Below are 22,779 nucleotides of genomic sequence, written 5' to 3' on the forward strand. Positions count from 1 at the left end.
ATAAACTTCGAATGGCTTCTTGTTGCATTTCATCAACATTTAGTGCAATAGTGAACTTGGATTACATCGTGAAAGCGATGAAATATATAAGCAGTGAACGAACGTGAAAGCGACCTGTCAAAATTTTCTTGGTTGAGACACCCATTAGAAACCGATAGAATTTGGAAGCGCTCATTATATGAAAGATATATTACACCTCATGAAAAAGTTTGATGAATATACGATTTGTAGCGATTTAAGGAATGTTTCATTATTTACCGTAAATAATTATCATTTCACATTACAAATATGCATATTTAGGCATGGCTAGTCGTCATAAATCAAAATTTCAACTTATGGAAAGCACCCTCTACAACCCTCAAAATAATGGTAGCGCGTTGTTTTGGTCAGCTGTTTCTTATGTCGCGTGACCCAAGCGTTGGTGGGTAGTCTAATACACGACGGGTTGGATGGGTTGTGTTGGTCTGGAGGGTTAATGGCATTCATTGCATTCAAACAATCAAAACCAACCAATTTTGTATTATATAAACAAAACTTGTGGGAAACGAAATAATATATGCAACTCAAGTTAGGTTCTCGAAAAAGTCTCAAAGTTAAACTCTTATCAAAAGCAAGGGGTCACCTGTCACACCCCTATGGGTTACATAAGCCACGCCCAATTTCCCGCTTTTCTCTATTTGTTGTCTGCTGATTTTATGCAACCGATCTGTAGATCTAGAGTGACGAATATTGTTAAAAATGGCAGGTATTGCTAGAATGTTAAGCGATAGTAACGGGATTAAGAGAAAATATTCAAAAGACAATCCAGAAGCTGTGAAACGAAGAAATTCGGAGAGAAAAACTTCGCCACAAGGAAAAAATAACTTTTCAGCTGAAAACAGAGACGAGATTGATTTCATTTATGAACAAGCGAAGAAAATCAAAACTTTTCTTGGAGAAGGAAACCATAATCATGTGACAAACAAACAACTTCTCGATAATACTTTCTCATCTTTTATTGAGAAAAATATCGACCCAGTCCGTGCAAACGTTTTAACAGATGATGCAAACGATGGGAATATAACTGACGAATCTTTTACGCGTGATTCTTCATTCTGCAAGTGTGAAAATACGGATGAATGCAATCAAAAGATGTTTTGTGCCTCTGAAAATGCCCTTGAAAAGCTCTGTGATCGACTTTATTCGCACAGTGTGTCATGCTCGTTTCCTGCTCAGAAATTGGACATGAAAATGATTGGACATGTTGCCTATGTTACTTTCAGATGTGATAAAGATCATGTGATAATATGGCCCAGTTCACCCTATCTTGGTAATAAATATTTGGTAAACTCTCGCATGTGTCATGGATACCTTGTGTCTGGAATGTTACCCAATCAGTACGACAGATTTGCGAAAGCAGCTGACATTGGAAGACTTGGTTCAGCTTACATAGCTGACATGTTTTCAATCTATAAAGAAGTCGTTTGTGATTTAAGTCGTGAATCATGCGAGGATGCACTTTTAGAAGAAATTGTGACCTACCCGAATATGGATGGAATTAATATTCTCACTGTTTTGTGACCCAAAGGCTGAGCTACTTCTGTGTCAAGCTTTGAAAAATACTGTTGTGTATAAACATACCGACGACTACGTTCATTGTATGGACACGTTTTTTGTTGAAAGTTTCAACAATTCACTGCTACAATATCATAACAAAAGAATTAATTTTTCTGACGATGTTTATCGTTTTCGGACGAATATTGTAGTATTAGACTGGAATGAACACGTAAATAGACCAACAACATCATCAAGACATGCCATGGATGCTAGAAACCCAAGACGTCAGACCGAGACCAGGTCCTCAAACGGAAAACTTACAACATGTGGGATCAGATTTGGAAGGACTATGTCGCCATTTTCCTCGAGTAAACGTAGGTAAATTTTTTAAAATGATTTTAATAGATTAACAACGTTAATTTGTTACCTACGATGATGTGCATAATGGTGTTCACCTGTTGCCGATTACCGCATGTATTTTAGATTGAGACACGTGGGTTACTATAAATAGTAAGCTGCGCCCATTTTCCTTATACGTAAAATATTTACTGCGCATGCACCCCGATTAGGCTGATCGGATGTTGGGGCTTGGTACTGCGCGGAGTGTCGATGACGTCACAATCTAATGACGTCATAGAAGAGGCAATGTTAGACCCCATTCAGTTGTCTGAATATCGACTTCAGAGCATAAGTGTTTAGACAACTGGGACCGTCAAAATGGAAAGGTAAGCATTATATAGTGCATGCTCTCAGAATAGGTACCTGATTCCGGGTTAGAATAGATCCCAGGCAACCTATGCTTGTCAACACTAGGCGATTTAATGGATCGGGTGGTCAGGCTCAGTGATTTGGATGATTAGGTATCATCGTACCTATGCTATTTATGGCTCAAAATATTATTCATTCTTATTATACAAGAAATCCTTTCTGTTAATCTGTTACAAATGTTGTTAAGTGATTAGTGTACATAATGCCGCCATGTATGTCTATATATTGATCTCTGTTAACATGCTATGTCTTGTAGCCTTGAGCGAAATCAAGTTCCCAATGGCGAGGGACGTTGTTCATACTACCAAACACTGGTTTGTCTGGCCAAGATTCTATTATTTGCAGGTTGCAGTGGTATGAGGCGTTAAACAACCCACTGTATTATCAATGTGACGAGCCGGGCCCAATGCCATGCCTGCCCCCAGTTGCCCCCAAATTGTTGTCATATGTCAAAGGTCTTTTGTTCTTATCAATCTATGTCATGCTATTGTCTCATGCTTGTCAGATTACAATATTTAGGGAATAAATTAGCCATAGTTAATTCTCTGTTAAGGATCAGCAGAGGCTGAGACCTAAAGTCCTTGCGTACATACTCACTCATTAGCATTCCATCAGGACTGTCCAATGCTGATCATTTATAATCATTCAACACCCATGCTCATTCACAACGCTGCTTCGTCCCAAGCTCTCCGGTCCGATATTTCATCTGAGACAGAATTCAATAATACATTTACCAGGTAACTAATTTTCCAAACAAATCCAGTATGTCATTTCGTAGCAGTACTTGAAATACATGTATATGCCGTTTTGTAGGCGTGTTTATATAACTGTAAACAAAATATTCCAAAATATTGAGTTAGATTAATCAGGGTAAGTTTTAACTTAATATTTAACACATGCTACTATAAAAAGAGTTCGAGATAACTAGGAAATCGACACAACCGGGTTAAAAGAGGGGGAAATAATTAGGAGTATGTCGGTCCCGGACTGTAAGTTCGACATAATAAGGGATTCGAAACATCCCACGCGTGGTTTGACTGTATATGCTTGTGATGGGTGTTAATTCAATGTAAGGTAGCTCGGGGTTTTGAGAGCGTAGCTGTACACTAATAAAACCATATCTTATTTATAACCCAATCCTACCAATGTAGGTTTATACATGTATCTGAACTCAATAGAAGATATATATATGAAAACATAATGTAAGCTGTTTGTTTATGAAGGGATGTAGAGGATTTGTTTGTGACGGGTGGTTGTTTGTGATGGGTGTTTGATTATGATGGGAGGCTGGGTGTTTGTTTGTGACGGGTGTTTGTTTATGATGGGATTTAGGGTGTTTGTTTGTGACGGGTGTTTGTTTATGATGGGATGTAGGGTGTTTGTTTGTGATGGGTGTTTGATTATGATGGGAGGCTGGGTGTTTGTTTGTGACGGGTTTTTGTTTCTGATGGGATTTTGGGTGTTTGTTTGTGATGGGTGTTTGTTTATGATGGGATGTGGGTGTTTGTTTGTGAGGGGTGTTTGTTTGTGACGGGTTTTTGTTTCTGATGGGATGTAGGGGATTTGTTTGTGACGGGTGTTTGATTATGTTGGCATGCAGGTATTTGGTTGTGACGGGTGTTTGTTTATGAAGGTCATTCACACTACGTACGATCTTCTAGCATTCAATCAAAATGTGACCAGCCTTTGCAGCATTATGTACTTGGCATAACTTAAAGAGATTTGTTGGCGCCACACGACATCAGTTTTTATATTTGCACAGACAAGAACAGAATCATGCAGTACGGGAAGATGGTGGTGTTGAGGATGTACCACATGAGTTCCCCCCGGAGGACACTCCCGATATGCCCCCCTCTGTACAGGATGCAGTGACCGAGGGGGGACACAAGAGGCGGCCCCTCCCAGCAGCACTCCGGTGCCAACAGCCAGACAGGTCCGACATCAGCTTGACCAAAATGTTGTTATGGTAGAGACTGTAATGTAGAAAATGTTCGTATCCATGAAAAGTAATATCAGTTGTTCTATTGCTTTCATACATATGTTCAAAAGTAAGAAGTTGGTTTTTTTATACGACATCTGTTGGAGACAAGGAAATACACAGATTCCCATGATTCATAGAAAAACACAATTATCAAATCAAAATGATAAAAGTGCACCATGTCTGTCTTGATACCATTTCCCTTAATCTACCATTATCTGTTGTTTAGGGCTGCTCCCCGAGCGGGACACGAGAACAGAGATCTCGGGGCTGGGGATGACTGCAAGGATGAATTATCCCACCCCAGGTCACCAGGTCCTCCACCCAGGTAAGATAGCGATCACTGGATGTATTGTTTCCCCCACAACACATTATGTTTCAGTACATTCATTAAGTCCAGTGAACGGGATTAATATGCAAATATAAACTTTTGATGAGATTTGTCTATACCGGTTTTTAATGAATCCAAAAATTATTATCTGGCATCTGTTGTTTCTATTGACAGACGGGTTATATAACATAGGAAAAGTAGACTCGAAAGTTGGTTTTAACGATATCGTATTGTTGCCTATCGCCACAAATATGCAAACTCCACAATAGAATAACGAAATTTACAGTATTCACGAAGGTAGAAAAATATGTTTCTTTGTTGTTTAACCCCGCTCTCAGCAATATTCCAGCTATATGACGGCGATCTTTAAATAATCGAGTCCTATAACTATATTTCGTTATACTTTCTGGTCTGTGCAGGGATCCCGAAGTTGCCTTGAATCGAAGCACAGACAACTTGTAAGTTATAAACCATTAACTAGTTATTCTCCACTAACTTAACTGGTTTTTTTTCTCTATATTGACATCAGCCATGACCTGATGGATACAGACAGTGATACACCATACATTGTTTATTCTCCACTCTCTACACTGACATCAGCCATGGCCTGCTAGGTACAGACATACATACATACAGCATACATTGTTTATTCTCCACTATCTATACTGACATCAGCCATGACCTGTTGGATACAGACAGTGATACACCATACATTGTTTATTCTCCACTCTCTATACTGACATCAGCCATGGCCTGCTAGGTACAGACATACATACATACACTATACATTGTTTATTCTCCACTCTCTACACTGACATCAGCCATGACCTGATGGATACAGACAAACATACACCATACATTGTTTAATCTCCACTCTCTCTACTGGCATCAGCCATGACCTGTTGGATACAGACAGTGATACACCATACATTGTTTATTCTCCACTCTAGATACTGACATCAGCCATGACCTGCTGGATACAGACAGTGATACACCATACATTGTTTATTCTCCACTCTCTATACTGACATCAGCCATGACCTGATGGATACAGACAAACATACACCATACATTGTTTATTCTCCACTCTCTATACTGACATCAGCCATGACCTGATGGATACAGACAGTCATACACCATACATTGTTTATTCTCCACTCTCTATACTGACATCAGCCATGATCTGCTGGATACAGACAGTAATACAGTGTTATTCTCTGTATGTAGGCACAACTCATCTGGCCTAATCTCAACAAGCAGCATCAGCATCAGCAACAGCACCACGAGCAACATCAGCATCATATCGTTCTACTACATCGATGAAGTGGATAGGTGACTTATACTCATTTACTGTGTTTTAATTATCACAGTATGTACAATAAAATTGAAGACAACATGTCTTGAAAAGAATTACTAGGGTAAAGAGCAGTTAATTATGGCCGACAGTTCGATCCCTGACAACAAGTTGGTCAGACAGCCTCTTGCAAAGTTGACAATAGCTGTCGAATGTTTATCATCACTTATTATTAATAATTAACAAATCATACAACTTTAAGACATGCATGTGAGTTATTCGCGTCAGAGCCGATACGTTTAATGATTAAATAATTCCATTAACTTTTCATCAAACTTGGTATGAGACTGAGACAATAGGGCTAATAATTGAGATACTTTTTGTACGAACATCCTGATGCCCTCTATATGCGTCCTCATCTTTCGTAAAGGCAATGACACTATGGAAGCAATGACACTATGGAAGCAGTGACACTATGGAAGCAGTGACACTATGGAAGCAGTGACACTATGGAAGCAGTGACACTATGGAAGCAATGACACTATGGAAGCAGTGACACTATGGAAGCTGTGACACTATGGAAGCTGTGACACTATGGAAGCAGTGACACTATGGAATCTGTGACACTATGGAAGCAGTGACACTATGGAAGCAGTGACACTATGGAAGCTGTGACACTATGGAAGCAGTGACACTATGGAAGCAGTGACACTATGGAAGTAATGACACTATGGAAGCAATGACACTATGGAAGCAGTGACACTATGGAAGCAGTGACACTATGGAAGAAGTGACACTATGGAAGCAGTGATACTATGGAAGCAGTGACACTATGGAAGCAATGACACTATGGAAGCAATGACACTATGGAAGCAGTGACACTATGGAAGCAATGACACTATGGAAGCAGTGACACTATGGAAGCAGTGACACTATGGAAGCTGTGACACTATGGAAGCAGTGACACTATGGAAGCAGTGACACTATGGAAGTAATGACACTATGGAAGCAGTGACACTATGGAAGCAGTGACACTATGGAAGCAGTGACACTATGGAAGCAGTGATACTATGGAAGCAGTGACACTATGGAAGCAATGGCACTATAGAAGCAGTGACACTATGGAAGCAGTGACACTATGGAAGCAGTGACACTATGGAAGTAATGACACTATGGAAGCAGTGACACTATGGAAGCAGTGACACTATGGAAGCATGCACGCTGCCAGATTACCTGCTAGAAACTGTAAACTGGTTGGTAGACAATGACAGTTCTTCCTACAGTGATTTCATTGGATTCCTCCTCATTCCAGAGTTCCTGAAGCACACTCCGCCACCTTCTCAGGTACCTATATTGTCAAGAGTTCGTAAACCTGTGAATATCCGCCCTTCCTTACAATACAATACAGATCTGATGAATTTGTGTGGGAAGTTGTAGAATTGCCATTACATATTTCTTGTTTCATGACAAAACGTATATGTTCATTTCCCTACGGGAATACGCGTAGAGCTACGAATAGATAGTATAACATGTGAAATACATGAACTTTGAATCGCGAATTGGAGATAAACCAGAGACCATATGGTCACTGAGACAAACAAATGTGCTTTCTTCAACAGCCAATTCCAACAAAAGGAAGTCGAGGATTCGCCTCATGGGAAGAGTGATTCTCAGGGTACGTACATCTATAATGTATCAACCACACGCGTCACCAACATCCATCAAATACACACATAACACACGTGTATCATGAACGAATCGGTGAAACTAGTGTCCAACATAAAATTTATTTTTATGTTTGATGTGTCAAGACTCGACCTTTTTTATTTCCTTCTGTTTCAGGGACTACGTATCTTGGCCCGACCATTTGTTGCATGCTGCAGCTGCTAAATGTTCCGTTAATGTTGACTACCTGACATCTTTACATGGAACAAAAAAACGCTGAATTTATTTCGATATCTCTTCATGCACACTGTAATAATAATTTTATTGTAATACAAAACTGTAGCTGATAAATTCAAATCTCTGGCGATGTCGGGTTGTCGTCCGGGTAGGTTGTCAAGCCAGGAACTGATTAAGTACCCGGAAGCGGCTGTCCAGGGGGACCGAGTTGTGATGTTCCTCGCCCACCCTCCGACTGTCTGACGACCCCCACCTTCCGACTGTCTGACAACCCCAACCCCTCCTCAGGGCCAGGACTCGCCGGTCAACTGGTCAGTCTGACCGGGGGACCGAGTTGTGATGTTCCTCGCCCACCCTCCGACTGTCTGACGACCCCCACCCTCCGACTGTCTGACGACCCCCACCCTCCTCAGGGCCAGGACTCGCCGGTCAACTGGTCAGTCTGACCGGGGGACCGAGTTGTGATGTTCCTCGCCCACCCTCCGACTGTTGACGACCCCCACCCTCCGACTGTCTGACGACCCCCACCACTCCTCAGGGCCAGGACTCGCCGGTCAGCTGGTCAGTCTGACCGGGGGACCGAGTTGTGATGTTCCTCGCCCACCCTCCGACTGTCTGACGACCCCCACCCTCCGACTGTCTGACGACCCCCACCCTCCGACTGTCTGCCGACCCCCACCCCTCCTCAGGGCCTTGACTCGCCGGTTAACTGGTCAGTCTGACCGGGGGACCGAGTTGTGATGTTCCTCGCCCACCCTCCGACTGTCTGACGACCCCCACCCTCCGACTGTCTGACGACCCCCACCCCTCCTCAGGGCCAGGACTCGCCGGTCAACTGGTCAGTCTGACCGGGGGACCGAGTTGTGATGTTCCTCGCCCACCCTCCGACTGTCTGACAACCCCCACCCTCCGACTGTCTGACGACCCCCACCCCTCCTCAGGGCCAGGACTCGCCGGTCAACTGGTCAGTCTGACCGGGGGACCGAGTTGTAATGTTCCTCGCCCACCCTCCGACTGTCTGACGACCCCCACCCTCCGACTGTCTGACGAACCCCACCCCTCCTCAGGGCCAGGACTCGCCGGTCAGCTGGTCAGTCTGACCGGGGGACCGAGTTGTGATGTTCCTCGCCCACCCTCCGACTGTCTGACGACCCCCACCCTCCGACTGTCTGACGACCCCCACCCTCCGACGGTCTGACGACCCCCACCCCTCCTCAGGGCCTTGACTCGCCGGTCAACTGGTCAGTCTGACCGGGGGACCGAGTTGTGATGTTCCTCGCCCACCCTCCGACTGTCTGACAACCCCCACCCTCCGACTGTCTGACGACCCCCACCCCTCCTCAGGGCCTTGACTCGCCGGTCAACTGGTCAGTCTGACCGGGGGACCGAGTTGTGATGTTCCTCGCCCACCCTCCGACTGTCTGACGACCCCCACCCTCCGACTGTCTGACGACCCCCACCCTCCGACGGTCTGACGACCCCCACCCCTCCTCAGGGCCAGGACTCGCCGGTCAACTGGTCAGTCTGACCGGGGGACCGAGTTGTGATGTTCCTCGCCCACCCTCCGACTGTCTGACGACCCCCACCCTCCGACTGTCTGACGACCCCCACCCTCCGACTGTCTGACGACCCCCACCCCTCCTCAGGGCCTTGACTCGCCGGTCAACTGGTCAGTCTGACCGGGGGACCGAGTTGTGATGTTCCTCGCCCACCCTCCGACTGTCTGACGACCCCCACCCTCCGACTGTCTGACGACCCCCACCCCTCCTCAGGGCCAGGACTCGCCGGTCAGCTGGTCAGTCTGACCGGGGGACCGAGTTGTGATGTTCCTCGCCCACCCTCCGACTCTCTGACGACCCCCACCCTCCGACTGTCTGACGACCCCCACCCCTCCTCAGGGCCTTGACTCGCCGGTCAACTGGTCAGTCTGACCGGGGGACCGAGTTGTGATGTTCCTCGCCCACCCTCCGACTGTCTGACGACCCCCACCCTCCGACTGTGTGACGACCCCCACCCTCCGACTCTCTGACGACCCCCACCCCTCCTCAGGGCCTTGACTCGCCGGTCAACTGGTCAGTCTGACCGGGGGACCGAGTTGTGATGTTCCTCGCCCACCCTCCGACTGTCTGACGACCCCCACCCTCCGACTGTCTGACGACCCCCACCCCTCCTCAGGGCCAGGACTCGCCGGTCAGCTGGTCAGTCTGACCGGGGGACCGAGTTGTGATGTTCCTCGCCCACCCTCCGACTGTCTGACGACCCCCACCCTCCGACTGTCTGACGACCCCCACCCTCCGACTGTCTGACGACCCCCACCCCTCCTCAGGGCCTTGACTCGCCGGTCAACTGGTCAGTCTGACCGGGGGACCGAGTTGTGATGTTCCTCGCCCACCCTCCGACTGTCTGACGACCCCCACCCCCCGACTGTCTGACGACCCCCACCCCTCCTCAGGGCCAGGACTCGCCGGTCAGCTGGTCAGTCTGACCGGGGGACCGAGTTGTGATGTTCCTCGCCCACCCTCCGACTGTCTGACGACCCCCACCCTCCGACTGTCTGACGACCCCCACCCCTCCTCAGGGCCAGGACTCGCCGGTCAACTGGTCAGTCTGACCGGGGGACCGAGTTGTGATGTTCCTCGCCCACCCTCCGACTGTCTGACGACCCCCACCCTCCGACTGTCTGACGACCCCCACCCCTCCTCAGGGCCAGGACTCGCCGGTCAGCTGGTCAGTCTGACCGGGGGACCGAGTTGTGATGTTCCTCGCCCACCCTCCGACTGTCTGACGACCCCCACCCTCCGACTGTCTGACGACCCCCACCCTCCGACTGTCTGACGACCCCCACCCCTACTCAGGGCCTTGACTCGCCGGTCAACTGGTCAGTCTGACCGGGGAACCGAGTTGTGATGTTCCTCGCCCACCCTCCGACTGTCTGACGACCCCCATCCCCCGACTGTCTGACGACCCCCACCCCTCCTCAGGGCCAGGACTCGCCGGTCAACTGGTCAGTCTGACCGGGGGACCGAGTTGTGATGTTCCTCGCCCACCCTCCGACTGTCTGACGACCCCCACCCTCCGACTGTTTGACGACCCCCACCCCTCCTCAGGGCCAGGACTCGCCGGTCAGCTGGTCAGTCTGACCGGGGGACCGAGTTGTGATGTTCCTCGCCCACCCTCCGACTGTCTGACGACCCCCACCCTCCGACTGTCTGACGACCCCCACCCCTACTCAGGGCCTTGACACGCCGGTCAACTGGTCAGTCTGACCGGGGGACCGAGTTGTGATGTTCCTCGCCCACCCTCCGACTGTCTGACGACCCCCTCCCTCCGACTGTTTGACGACCCCCACCCCTCCTCAGGGCCAGGACTCGCCGGTCAGCTGGTCAGTCTGACCGGGGGACCGAGTTGTGATGTTCCTCGCCCACCCTCCGACTGTCTGACGACCCCCACCCTCCGACTGTCTGACGACCCCCACCCCTACTCAGGGCCTTGACTCGCCGGTCAACTGGTCAGTCTGACCGGGGGACCGAGTTGTGATGTTCCTCGCCCACCCTCCGACTGTCTGACGACCCCCTCCCTCCGACTGTCTGACGACCCCCACCCTCCGACTGTCTGACGACCCCCACCCCTCCTCAGGGCCAGGACTCGCCGGTCAGCTGGTCAGTCTGACCGGGGGACCGAGTTGTGATGTTCTTTGCCCACCCTCCGACTGTCTGACGACCCCCACCCTCCGACTGTCTGACGACCCCCACCCTCCGACTGTCTGACGACCCCCACCCCTCCTCAGGGCCAGGACTCGCCGGTCAACTGGTCAGTCTGACCGGGGGACCGAGTTGTGATGTTCCTCGCCCACACTCCGACTGTCTGACGACCCCCACCCTCCGACTGTCTGACGACCCCCACCCCTCCTCAGGGCCAGGACTCGCCGGTCAACTGGTCAGTCTGACCGGGGGACCGAGTTGTGATGTTCCTCGCCCACCCTCCGACTGTCTGACGACCCCCTCCCTCCGACTGTCTGACGACCCCCACCCTCCGACTGTCTGACGACCCCCACCCCTCCTCAGGGCCTTGACGCGCCGGTCAACTGGTCAGTCTGACCGGGGGACCGAGTTGTGATGTTCCTCGCCCACCCTCCGACTGTCTGACGACCCCCACCCTCCGACTGTCTGACGACCCCCACCCCTCCTCAGGGCCAGGACTCGCCGGTCAGCTGGTCAGTCTGACCGGGGGACCGAGTTGTGATGTTCCTCGCCCACCCTCCGACTGTCTGACGACCCCCACCCTCCGACTGTCTGACGACCCCCACCCCTACTCAGGGCCTTGACTCGCCGGTCAACTGGTCAGTCTGACCGGGGGACCGAGTTGTGATGTTCCTCGCCCACCCTCCGACTGTCTGACGACCCCCTCCCTCCGACTGTCTGACGACCCCCACCCTCCGACTGTCTGACGACCCCCACCCCTCCTCAGGGCCAGGACTCGCCGGTCAGCTGGTCAGTCTGACCGGGGGACCGAGTTGTGATGTTCTTTGCCCACCCTCCGACTGTCTGACGACCCCCACCCTCCGACTGTCTGACGACCCCCACCCTCCGACTGTCTGACGACCCCCACCCCTCCTCAGGGCCAGGACTCGCCGGTCAACTGGTCAGTCTGACCGGGGGACCGAGTTGTGATGTTCCTCGCCCACCCTCCGACTGTCTGACGACCCCCACCCTCCGACTGTCTGACGACCCCCACCCCTCCTCAGGGCCAGGACTCGCCGGTCAACTGGTCAGTCTGACCGGGGGACCGAGTTGTAATGTTCCTCGTGGGGGAGACCGAGTTGTGATGTTCCTCGCCCATCCTCCGACTGTCTGACGACCCCCACCCCTCCTGAGGGCGAGGACTCGTCGGTCAGCTGGTCAGTCTGACCGGATGTTGCGTTGTACAGTCCTGATTGCACTCGTCTGGTGATAGTCCCGCTTCGTCCTTCAATGTCGAAATTCGAACTTATCATTGGAATACTCACATTTCTGGCACATTGGCACACGTTTTTCATTTTGGGGTAATTGTAGGATGTCAGTTCAGTCAACATGCTTGAACATCATTGGGTCACCTCTATACTTGTGCACTTCATAGACTGAGCAGTTCAGTCTTTTATTTGTTTACTTGGATTCATATTTATCATGTTGTATTTTCTTATTGAATGAATGTTTATCACTTTTCAAGAATAAATGTGTTGTTGTATATAATTATTTAAATACACAACAGTTAATTTACATTACACAAAGACTCAATTCTGAGCCTTATACTTACCTTCAAGGAGAACGTATGAGTCGAACAAAGTATTTTGTAATCGTAAAGGCGGCTTCACACGGAAAACATACGTTGGCAAACATGCGTTGGCAAACTCCAAAATGTTTCAATGGTTAGGTGAAGCCTGTAAAGTTCCAGCTTCATTCGTCCAGTGGGTTCTGATGTGATGTTTACAGTGCGAGCACGTGCATTTTGAGAGAATTTCGGAGCATGGTGCAGAGGTCAAATCAAGGTCAAATTTTAAATATCGCAAAGAACAGAACAGAAATCGGATTTGAACATCCTGAACGGATTCGAGTATCACAGAAGCACGTGCAGTTTCAGCTTCATTGGTCAGGTGGTTTCTGTGGAAAGATGGTCACAGACGACGATGCCGGACCCCGGACAAGCAGGCCAAATATGGCATAGGCTCACGTGGTTTTCAGTCGGGTGAGACAAAGTCTTCGTTAGGGGAATGTTTAGAATATGATCGTCATTAGCCAAGTTTTAGAAATATCAATACAAGGACCATCAATGCAAACCATCAGCACTACAGGGTTCGTGGTTATAGTGAGAGATTGAGAATGGGCTAGCTTTGAACAGTGTTTCAGTAATATCCCGGCATGCCAGCTTTATATAGAAGGAAAGTCCGAAGTGATGCGGGTCTAAGATATTTACCACTTGGTGAAACACACGAGCACGAGCACGGAGCTGAGAAAGATTCACAAGATATAAATACTACCGACATATCAAACAGATTCCGTCATGTGCATAGCTTTATGCTGTTGCCTAAATCAATCTCTTGTCTAACTCTAGGAAGAAGACATCATCAGCAAATAGTACCAGAATATATGCCACTGCCTTTAACAAGGTATTTGCCTGATGAAGAACATACTTTTCTACAGACACTGGGCAATGAAAGAATAAGTAAGTTGAAATCAACACGTCCACTCTGTCTTCACTGATACTACAGTTTCTACACTTACTATACCATGTGATTCACCAGTCAGTGTCAACGAATATCACTACTTCTTCAAATTATCTTGATGTCTATATAACACACTGAACTATGGTGCCTATAACTAAGATGCATATAAATGAAATAGCTCTATGTATATAGGCCTATATATACATTCCTGCTTTATATTGTGTCCGCATTTTCTGAAAAGAGTCGAGTGGTTGGACGTGTTGAAGAACGGGACGGAATCTCAAAACATATCTTCAGCATCCCCGTCAATAACAGATAATAGAAAATTGTCTTCAGCGATAGTACTGGCGTTTGAATGGGCTGTTTTTCAGCACCGACTTCTGTGAAAAATTGCTAAAAGCAAACCGAAATTCTATAACCATCCAACATTTGTATCTACCTTTTCTCAATTAGCGCATGTGTTCAGGCTTCAATACGACTTCAGCTGACAATACAATAGCCTTTCTGTGGGACTAGGGTACCGTTGGCGTGGACAGCACCCGTAACTCATTCTTACACTTCACCATGAATGCGGAAGGTTATACTTTCCCGATTACTATATCTACTGACCACATTCTTAACATGGAAAGTCCAGCATAGCATGGCTTTCGCAGAATGGAGCCCACGTGACTATGAGCAGTTATTGATGCACCGGAATGGACTTGATCTTCACAAAAACAAAACTGTAATGAGATAATGTTCTCCAGAAAAAAAAGATAAACAATCTGTGGTTAAAAACTTCGTTCCCATAAATAGCCACACAACCTAGGGAGAGAATTTACTAAACTGACAGACTATATTTGCATTGACAAGTCTCATTTATCACAAGGTAACGTGTCCCCAAAAGCACCTGGGAGGTGTTTTTCATTTAATTCAAATAGAATCAGAAAATTGGGAATCGGGACTTTTCAAAAGTTGTTATCCTATCCAGAGTGCTGGGGCCTTTTCTAACCCGGGTTCCAACGAGTTGAGAATCAGTAATAGAGTATAAACCCAAGTCATTTTTTTCCAAACTTTCTATGTTAATACACTGTATATTTCTGATGAACCTCTGGCTATTTAAATACCTATAACAAACTTTCTATTGTTACGTCGTAATACGCTTTTACGATCCGGGGTAGAATAGGTCTTCAGCAACCCATGCTTGCCGTAAGAGGCAACTAACGGGATCGGGTGGTCAGGCTAGCTGACGGTTTATGCATGTCATCGTATCCCAATTGCGTGGTCGCAACTTGATGTGTAGAGTGTAGCCAACCTACCTTTTTAATATGGTTCTGAATAAACAAGAAACAATTATCACTTGGCGCAGGTAATTCAGTCCTCTAAGTGTCGCAACTTGATGTGTAGAGTTGCGTCCCTTAGGCGTACCAGAACCCTCTGATCGTGGTTCCATTCCTTGTTTCGCCCTAATTATGATTCTTGGTTTGCCATTGCCATACCCGGCTCTTAGTTTTCAGGAAAGAGATAAATGTCTTAGACCTGCGTCAATTCCCGAAAACTCTATTGACATGCTCGGATATAATTGAAATATTGCATGTTCAAAGGGTCAGTAAACTACACTCACTCACAAGATCACTTTGCTCCTGTCCTCTTGAGCAGTATATGTCCTTCTGAGAAAGCATCATCTTGCATCAAATACTGACACCGATTTAAACCATGTTCCCCGAGCGGGAAGAATGAAAAGTCACACTACACCTAACGCTAACTCTTTATTTTCATCCTCACAACATTTTACAATTATTGAAGTTTGACTAAAAACCACCAGGTAAATACATCAATAAGTTCGGATAAACCGTATGAAATTGTAATGCTGATATGAATGAAAGGGGCTTTGTGAAATGATTAAACTTTCATTAAAATAAACAGCCGGCATACACCGTATGTTAATGGCTAAAACTGAAACAATCAAGAATGGTTAATTTATGGTGATGTATTTGATACGGGCATCAAAGTCGTGTCTTGGACCTAAAGTACGCTGTGTTTCGGCCACTGTTTTCAGTCTAATAAGGGGGCACGGGTGGCCCAGTCGTAAAAGGCCCCGCGATTTGCTGTGCAGAGTTGCGTCCCTTGGGCACGCCAGAAACCTATGATTGTGGGTTCGAACCCCGTTTCGCTCCGATTATGTTTCTAGGTTTGTCAGCACTATTCCCGTGCTCATGGGTTTCACCGAAGTTGTTAACGTCTGAGACCTTCATCACTTTCCTCCCACATTAAACTGACACGCCGCGATATAACTGGAATACTGTGTAATTTTTTGGTCAAATCCACTATTCAAGTCCCGACAGTTTGGTTCATGGTGACCCTCCAAAATGCGTGTCTACTTCAAGGAATATTGATGAATCACAAAGTGTTTTCACCATTCCCTACTTGTCCTACCACCACTTTCCCCTACTGGCGAATGAGACACGAATGAATGTCCCTCAGTGTCAAAGATCACAGTAGCGATGACATTCTTAATTCTCACCAATCCGTGATCAACTCAAAATGTACAACAGCCAATGGGAAACGTTGCACAATTGCCTAATAAAAAGAAGCTGCACATGAGAGTTGGCGCTAAAGTACACAGGGCATTGAATGAGGGCCTGATTCGGACAAGGTACACCATGGCCAGCTACTTACAAACTCGCAAACAAAGTCAAAACTAGTTTCTTAGTACTAAAGAGTTTATATTCGTTGTAAAATAAACTTCCCATCGAATTATCTCTAGCGCTATGGAAACCAAACTATGCTTTGTTTGAGTAAAACATGGAGTAAACTTGGTACCCACGCAACAAAATTCCAACATTGTTGAAAAAGTCAAAGATGATCTATCACGAAGACATATATGAAGAAATCTGAAATACTATGGTTTGTTTCATTGACATTAAGGTGTTGTTTTAACATTGGAAACTTATTTTTATCCGGAAAGCTCAACTATTTCTTCAATGTCTGAAAGCAGCGTTTAGAGACACCACTGTCCAAGAATCCTGGGCTAATTGGTTTCATAGATATCGTATATAAATCTCAGTATGCGAAAGTTAACGGCCAACTACAGACGTGTAGGGGGTGGGGGCGGGTGTGCGTGTGTGTGTGTGTGTGTGTGTGTGTGTAATGGCCAGTATTCAAATCGAACCTGAGATGTGTTTTAGAGACACCGGTCTTGAGATGAACCATGCAAAAGTCGGTCGGTCAAATAGTTTCCTCTGTTTCATCTACTGGTTACAGAAGGCCGAGATGTACAACTGTATGCGAATACGCTTCGGTCATATTGGACATCGGACAAGAGAGAGTTATCTCCCTTTACCTATTTCCTACAAGTTTGAAAGCATGTTGTGGAGTCCTAAATGTTAGGCTTTAGTTAAAGGAGGAAGTTAGAATTCTATAATCTTCAACAAAACAAATGAAGACCAATCTAAAATCTACTTTTCAATTTTATATGTCAACAAATTAATTTCATTAATCTTTGCGTTTTCTCATTTACCTGTTGTGTTGTGAGACCATTCAAGTTGAATCATGATGGTTATTTAGTCATTAATGCCTATTGATTTAACGTTCTTTCTTGTGTAAAAGTAATGAATGATACAGTGTCCTACATGGAATCTGGCAATAATTTCTAGAAATGATAACATACTCCATTCAAATAGAAACACTTTTGAGTTGACAAGCTTCAGCTAGTCTTCAACCAGTTCAGATCAGTCTAATCTGCCTAAACTGGTTTAGTCCGACCCCATGGATCCAGTTTTGTGTTTGATGTCTTCATCTTCTTCTTCATCATCGTAGTCCCCTTCCCCTTCCTCGTCGTCGTCCTCCTCCTCCCTTTCTTCCTCATTCCCTGCCCTTGGGCCGGCAACAAAGCCCTGCATGGCCGACCCAGCCCAGGTCATGCCGACCTTCTCTGACTTAAGAGAGGCTAGGTCAGAGTGACCTGGTTGACTGTCACTGCGACCTAGGCTGTGAGAGGGCACCTGCAAAAATCAAATGGAACGTAAAGCAAGTTTTCTTAGCCAGTCTGAAACAAGTATTATATCACTGCATTTACACCTTGACATTCCAGTTATGTGTGTAAGACTGTACACATGCACGTGCACTGTGCCACACTGGACAAGCATGCATACATATGGCAGTAAGTAAGAAGGAATGTACTACATCACGACATCTACACTGTCCTGTTATTCCAAGGCTGGTAAAAATCCGGAGGTACACCTAAAATGCAAGTTAATAATGGTATTGTGCCCATTGTCGGTCAAGGTCAAGACGTTGTAATTAGTGCCTTGTGTAATGGTTAGTCATGAAGTGCATGATTTATGTACAACATACTATTACATATAGATTTTGCAGACTTACAAAGTGGTGTTGTGGAATTTTAATCAAACCTACAGGGACTCCCAATTGGCCCAAAACTATAGTCCTCATCTTTACACGACAGCGTTACTACAATTGTAATGAGGAAATAGATACGATCTTGTTAGGGGGTGTAAGTGATATTGGTCACTATCAATGTTGTCTTGTAGCAATTCGTGTTACTTACCACTGATTTTATTCTTTGAAAATAAATAGACAGATCTTAATTCGTGCTTTATGAGAAAGGATATCTCAAAGCACATTCTCACATTTCTAAAGGTGAAAGAATTTATCAAATGATCTTTGTATCACAACTGTCCATGGGAGGATAGCAATACACTGATAACATATCAATAGTTAACATTGATGCTGCACTACACAACACTTCACTACCACGTTACAGTTCTGTGATGTCACACACGTTTACAGTGTTTTGACGTCACACAAGGGAACATTACTGTGATGTGTCACATGGTTACAGTGCTGTGATGTCACACAAGGTTACAGTGATTTGACGTCACACAAGGTTACAGTGCTGTGATGTCACACAAGGTTACAGTACTGTGATGTCACACAAGCTTACAGTGATTTGACATCATACAAGTTTAGAGTACTGTGATGTCACACAAGGTTACAGTGCTGTGATGTCACGCAAGGTTACAGTACTGAGATGTCACACAAGGTTACAATGATTTGACGTCATACAAGTTTAGAGTATTGTGACATCATACAAAGTTACAGTACTGTGATGTTACACAAGGTTACAGTGGTGTGGTGTCACACAAGTTTACAGTGATTTGACGTCATACAAGTTTAGAGTATTGTGACATCATACAAAGTTACAGTACTGTGATGTTACACAAGGTTACAGTGGTGTGGTGTCACACAAGTTTACAGTGATTTGACGTCATACAAGTTTAGAGTATTGTGATGTCACACAAGGTTACAGTACTGTGATGTCACACAAGGTTACAGTACTATGATGTCACACAAGGTTACAGTGTTGTGACATCATACAAGGTTACAGTACTGTGATGTTACACAAGGTTACAGTGGTGTGGTGTCATACAATGTTACAGTGCTGTGATGTCACACAAGGTTACGGTGGTGAGATGTCATACAAGATTACAGTACTGTGATGTCACACAAGGTTACAGGGCGTGACGTCATACAAGGTTACAGTACTGTGATGTCACACAAGGTAACAGTGGTGTGATGTCATGCAAGGTCACAGTACTGTGATGTCAAATGAGTTGTGTAACGTCATATAAGGTTAGAGTACTGTGAAGTCACATGTGGTTACAGTAGTGTGATGTCATACAAGGTTACAGTACTGTGATGTCACACAAGGTAACAATGATGTGACATCATGCACGGTCACAGTACTGTGATGTCACACAAAGTGACAGTTGTGTAACGTCATATAAGGTTACAGTACTGTGAAGTCACACAAGGTTACAGTACTATGATTTCACACAAGGTTACAGTGGTGTGATGTCATACAAGGTTACAGTTCTGTGATGTCATACAGGGTTACAGTACTGTGATGTCACACAAGGTTACAGTACTGTGATGTCATACAAGGTGACAGTGGTGTGTCACAAGGTTACAGTGGTTTGACGTCATACAAGGTGACAGTGGTGTGATGTCATACATGTAACAGTGTCGTGATGCCATGTACATTTACAGTGTTGTTATGTCATACAATGTTATAGTGCTGTGATGCCATACAAGGTTGCAGTGGTGTGATGTCATACAAGGTTACAATGGCGTTATGTCATACAAGGTTACAGTGCTGTGATGCCATACAAGGTTACAGTGCTGTGATGCCATACAAGGTTACAGTGCTGTGATGCCATACAAGGTTACAATGGCGTTATGTCATACAATGTTACAGTGCCGTGATGCCATACAAGGTTGCAGTGCTGTGATGTCATACAAGGTTACATAGCTGTTATGTCATACAATGTTACAGTGCTGTGATGCCATACAAGGTTACAGTGGTGTGATGTAACACAGGATTGCAGTGGTGTGATGTCACACAAGGTTACAGTACTGTGATGTCACACAAGGTTACAGTGGTGTGACGTCATACAAGGTTACAGTACTGTGATGTCACACATGGTTGCAGTGCTGTGATGTCACACAAGGTTACAGTACTGTGATGTCACACAAGGTTACAGTGGTGTGACATCATACAAGGTTACAGAACTGGGATGTCAATGTTGTAGATACCAACTGTTTGTGAACTAAATTAGTTGGTAATGCTAGATAATATATAATGTGTTAATATACTGAGGTTTGGCTGTTCGCGAAGGTTTGTGTCTCATATTCTGTAACTACAGCCAAAGTGTTGATGCTCAGCAGGTACATTCTGAGTTTGTTGAGAGATGTATGTTGTGAAATATTTAGCCATTAATTAAAATATAGCAGCCTTTCACATTTACTGACCATGCAATGTGGTCTGCTTGATGTGAGAGAATATTATGACCTCTATGTAATACATTTCATTTTATATAACAATGTCATGAAAACATCCCCAGCTTATGAAATGCAAGATATTTCTTTAGAAGCTGAAAATTATGGCCACATTTCTCCACTGATTTTAAAGTTCTGGTAATAATAATTTTAATAATTACAAGCTAAGTCCCTTCTATACCCCTATTGACCGATCAGATTCCACCTTTCATATTACTAGCTTCAAACAAATTGGCAGCGCTAGTCAAGACGATCTTATCAATAATCAGATCTAAATTGTAATACAATTGGTCTTACTTCGCGAAGTGCGTCAAATTACGTGATAAAAAACATGAAAAGTTTTGGAAAATATCTCTTGGCACCGAGTTGGAGGTACCGTGGTACACATGCTTTACAAATCTTGCAATCGACCGAAATCTTCGAGGCAGTTGACAAACTGGATTTTCATTTCGTTACGCGATTTTCATTGAACTATGCATATACTCCTTGGTCCACCAAAATTTAACTACATAATTCCATCGTAGTTCGGCAAGGGTGGAAACTGGACTTATACAGTCAGTTAACTCCCTTGCCTCGGAAAGATGGGTCGGTACAGACACAAGCACGGGTACCGACAAACCAATCAACTTAAACACGTCAAACCAGGCATTCAAACCAATTATCGTCGGTTTTTGGCACGCCTAGGGGACGAAACTCTGCACAGTGCCTCAGATGACTGGGCCATCCGTGCCCCTAAGTGGATTTTGTTGGGATAGTCTAACTTTAACTCCATTATCTCGACATGTTATTTAAAGCAGTGTAACTTCATAGCCTGACACACTCCTCATGGACTCCTTGTTCCTTGTGAGAGGAGAATAGGTTTAAAGACACTTCGACCAGAATTTCATTTATATCACAGCGTCTCAGCAGTAAGTGTGAGAAAAGCCCATGATACTAGCTTTGTGCACACCCATTTTATGCAACTCTACACCGAAAGTTGCAGCAGCGCCTTAGCCGACAATATCCCTCATTCCCTTCAGGTTATTATGCTATGTCTTATACTGCTAGTACATTTGTACAGAGCTGTGCCCCAAGGCTTCAGGTAACAATGCATTGCTAATGCTAAGCGCCGAGAATCTTGTGACCTGCTGGACCACACTGGGAGGAAAAGTTACTGGGCTTGATCTCTCTTTCAGCAACTTACAAGGCTAAAACCCATCCATGAGCCTGGTATGGACAACATACCCAACAAACAAATAAGCTTGGTCCATCTCTGACTAATTGAGCTATCAATAATGGAAACGTTTACTTGGACTAAACAACATTACTAATCAGTTGTCAAAGGTATGGAAGTTTTCTCATTGTTTTAATGCATGGGCACAAGGGTAAAAAAAACACCCAATAATTGCTAAGTGTTTACAGAACAGAATCAGCCCCCTCATCACCATGTCTAGAAGGCCCCGGGAATCATAACATGCCACTATGCACTTCCGCTTCAGTTTGGTGACAGGTAAGCCTACAACCTCCAACCAGTCAAAGGTACCTCAGCTAACCTCGAGAGAACCACTATGCACTTCCGCTTCAGTTTGGTGACAGGTAAGCCTACAACCTCCAACCAGACAAAGGTACCTTAGCTAACCTGGAGAGAACCACTATGCACTTCTGATCATGTAATTACTTGTGGTCTGAGAACACATGACCTCAATACAAATTCATATTCAATTCCGCTCTAAAGACATTTCTTGCCCAAATTACTTCAAAACAGAAAGTATGTGACCAGGAAGACTGTAAACAAACATGGCGTGGCTAGACTAGAGTAGCTTCCCTGATAAAGGGCAGTTACTTAAGCAGGCCGACATATGGATTTCTGCGAAAGACAATCACTGACAAATTAATTCTTGTGCTCTTAAGAATTACCATGAAAAATTGTGCGTAGGCAATTATATTTTTGCCTA

At 45.6% G+C, this 22,779-nt stretch overlaps 1 protein-coding gene across 2 annotated transcripts in view; it reads right to left on the bottom strand.

Annotated features, from left to right (window-relative positions):
* Positions 1 to 15,752: 15,752 nt before the first annotated feature.
* Positions 15,753 to 22,779, bottom strand: part of LOC139459514 (pre-B-cell leukemia transcription factor 1-like) — a 39,930-nt gene continuing 32,903 nt past the window's right edge. For both annotated transcript variants that reach the window (XM_071241022.1, XM_071241021.1), the window contains exon 8: positions 15,753 to 17,991. In XM_071241022.1, coding sequence (XP_071097123.1) covers positions 17,743 to 17,991 — 249 coding nt within the window. In that variant the 3' untranslated portion in view covers positions 15,753 to 17,742. The remainder of the gene's footprint in view (positions 17,992 to 22,779) is intronic.

Source organism: Haliotis cracherodii, unplaced genomic scaffold (assembly GCF_022045235.1).
Source record: "Haliotis cracherodii isolate W230 unplaced genomic scaffold, xgHalCrac1.p SCAF_13, whole genome shotgun sequence".
Taxonomy (NCBI): Eukaryota; Metazoa; Mollusca; class Gastropoda; order Lepetellida; family Haliotidae; genus Haliotis; species Haliotis cracherodii.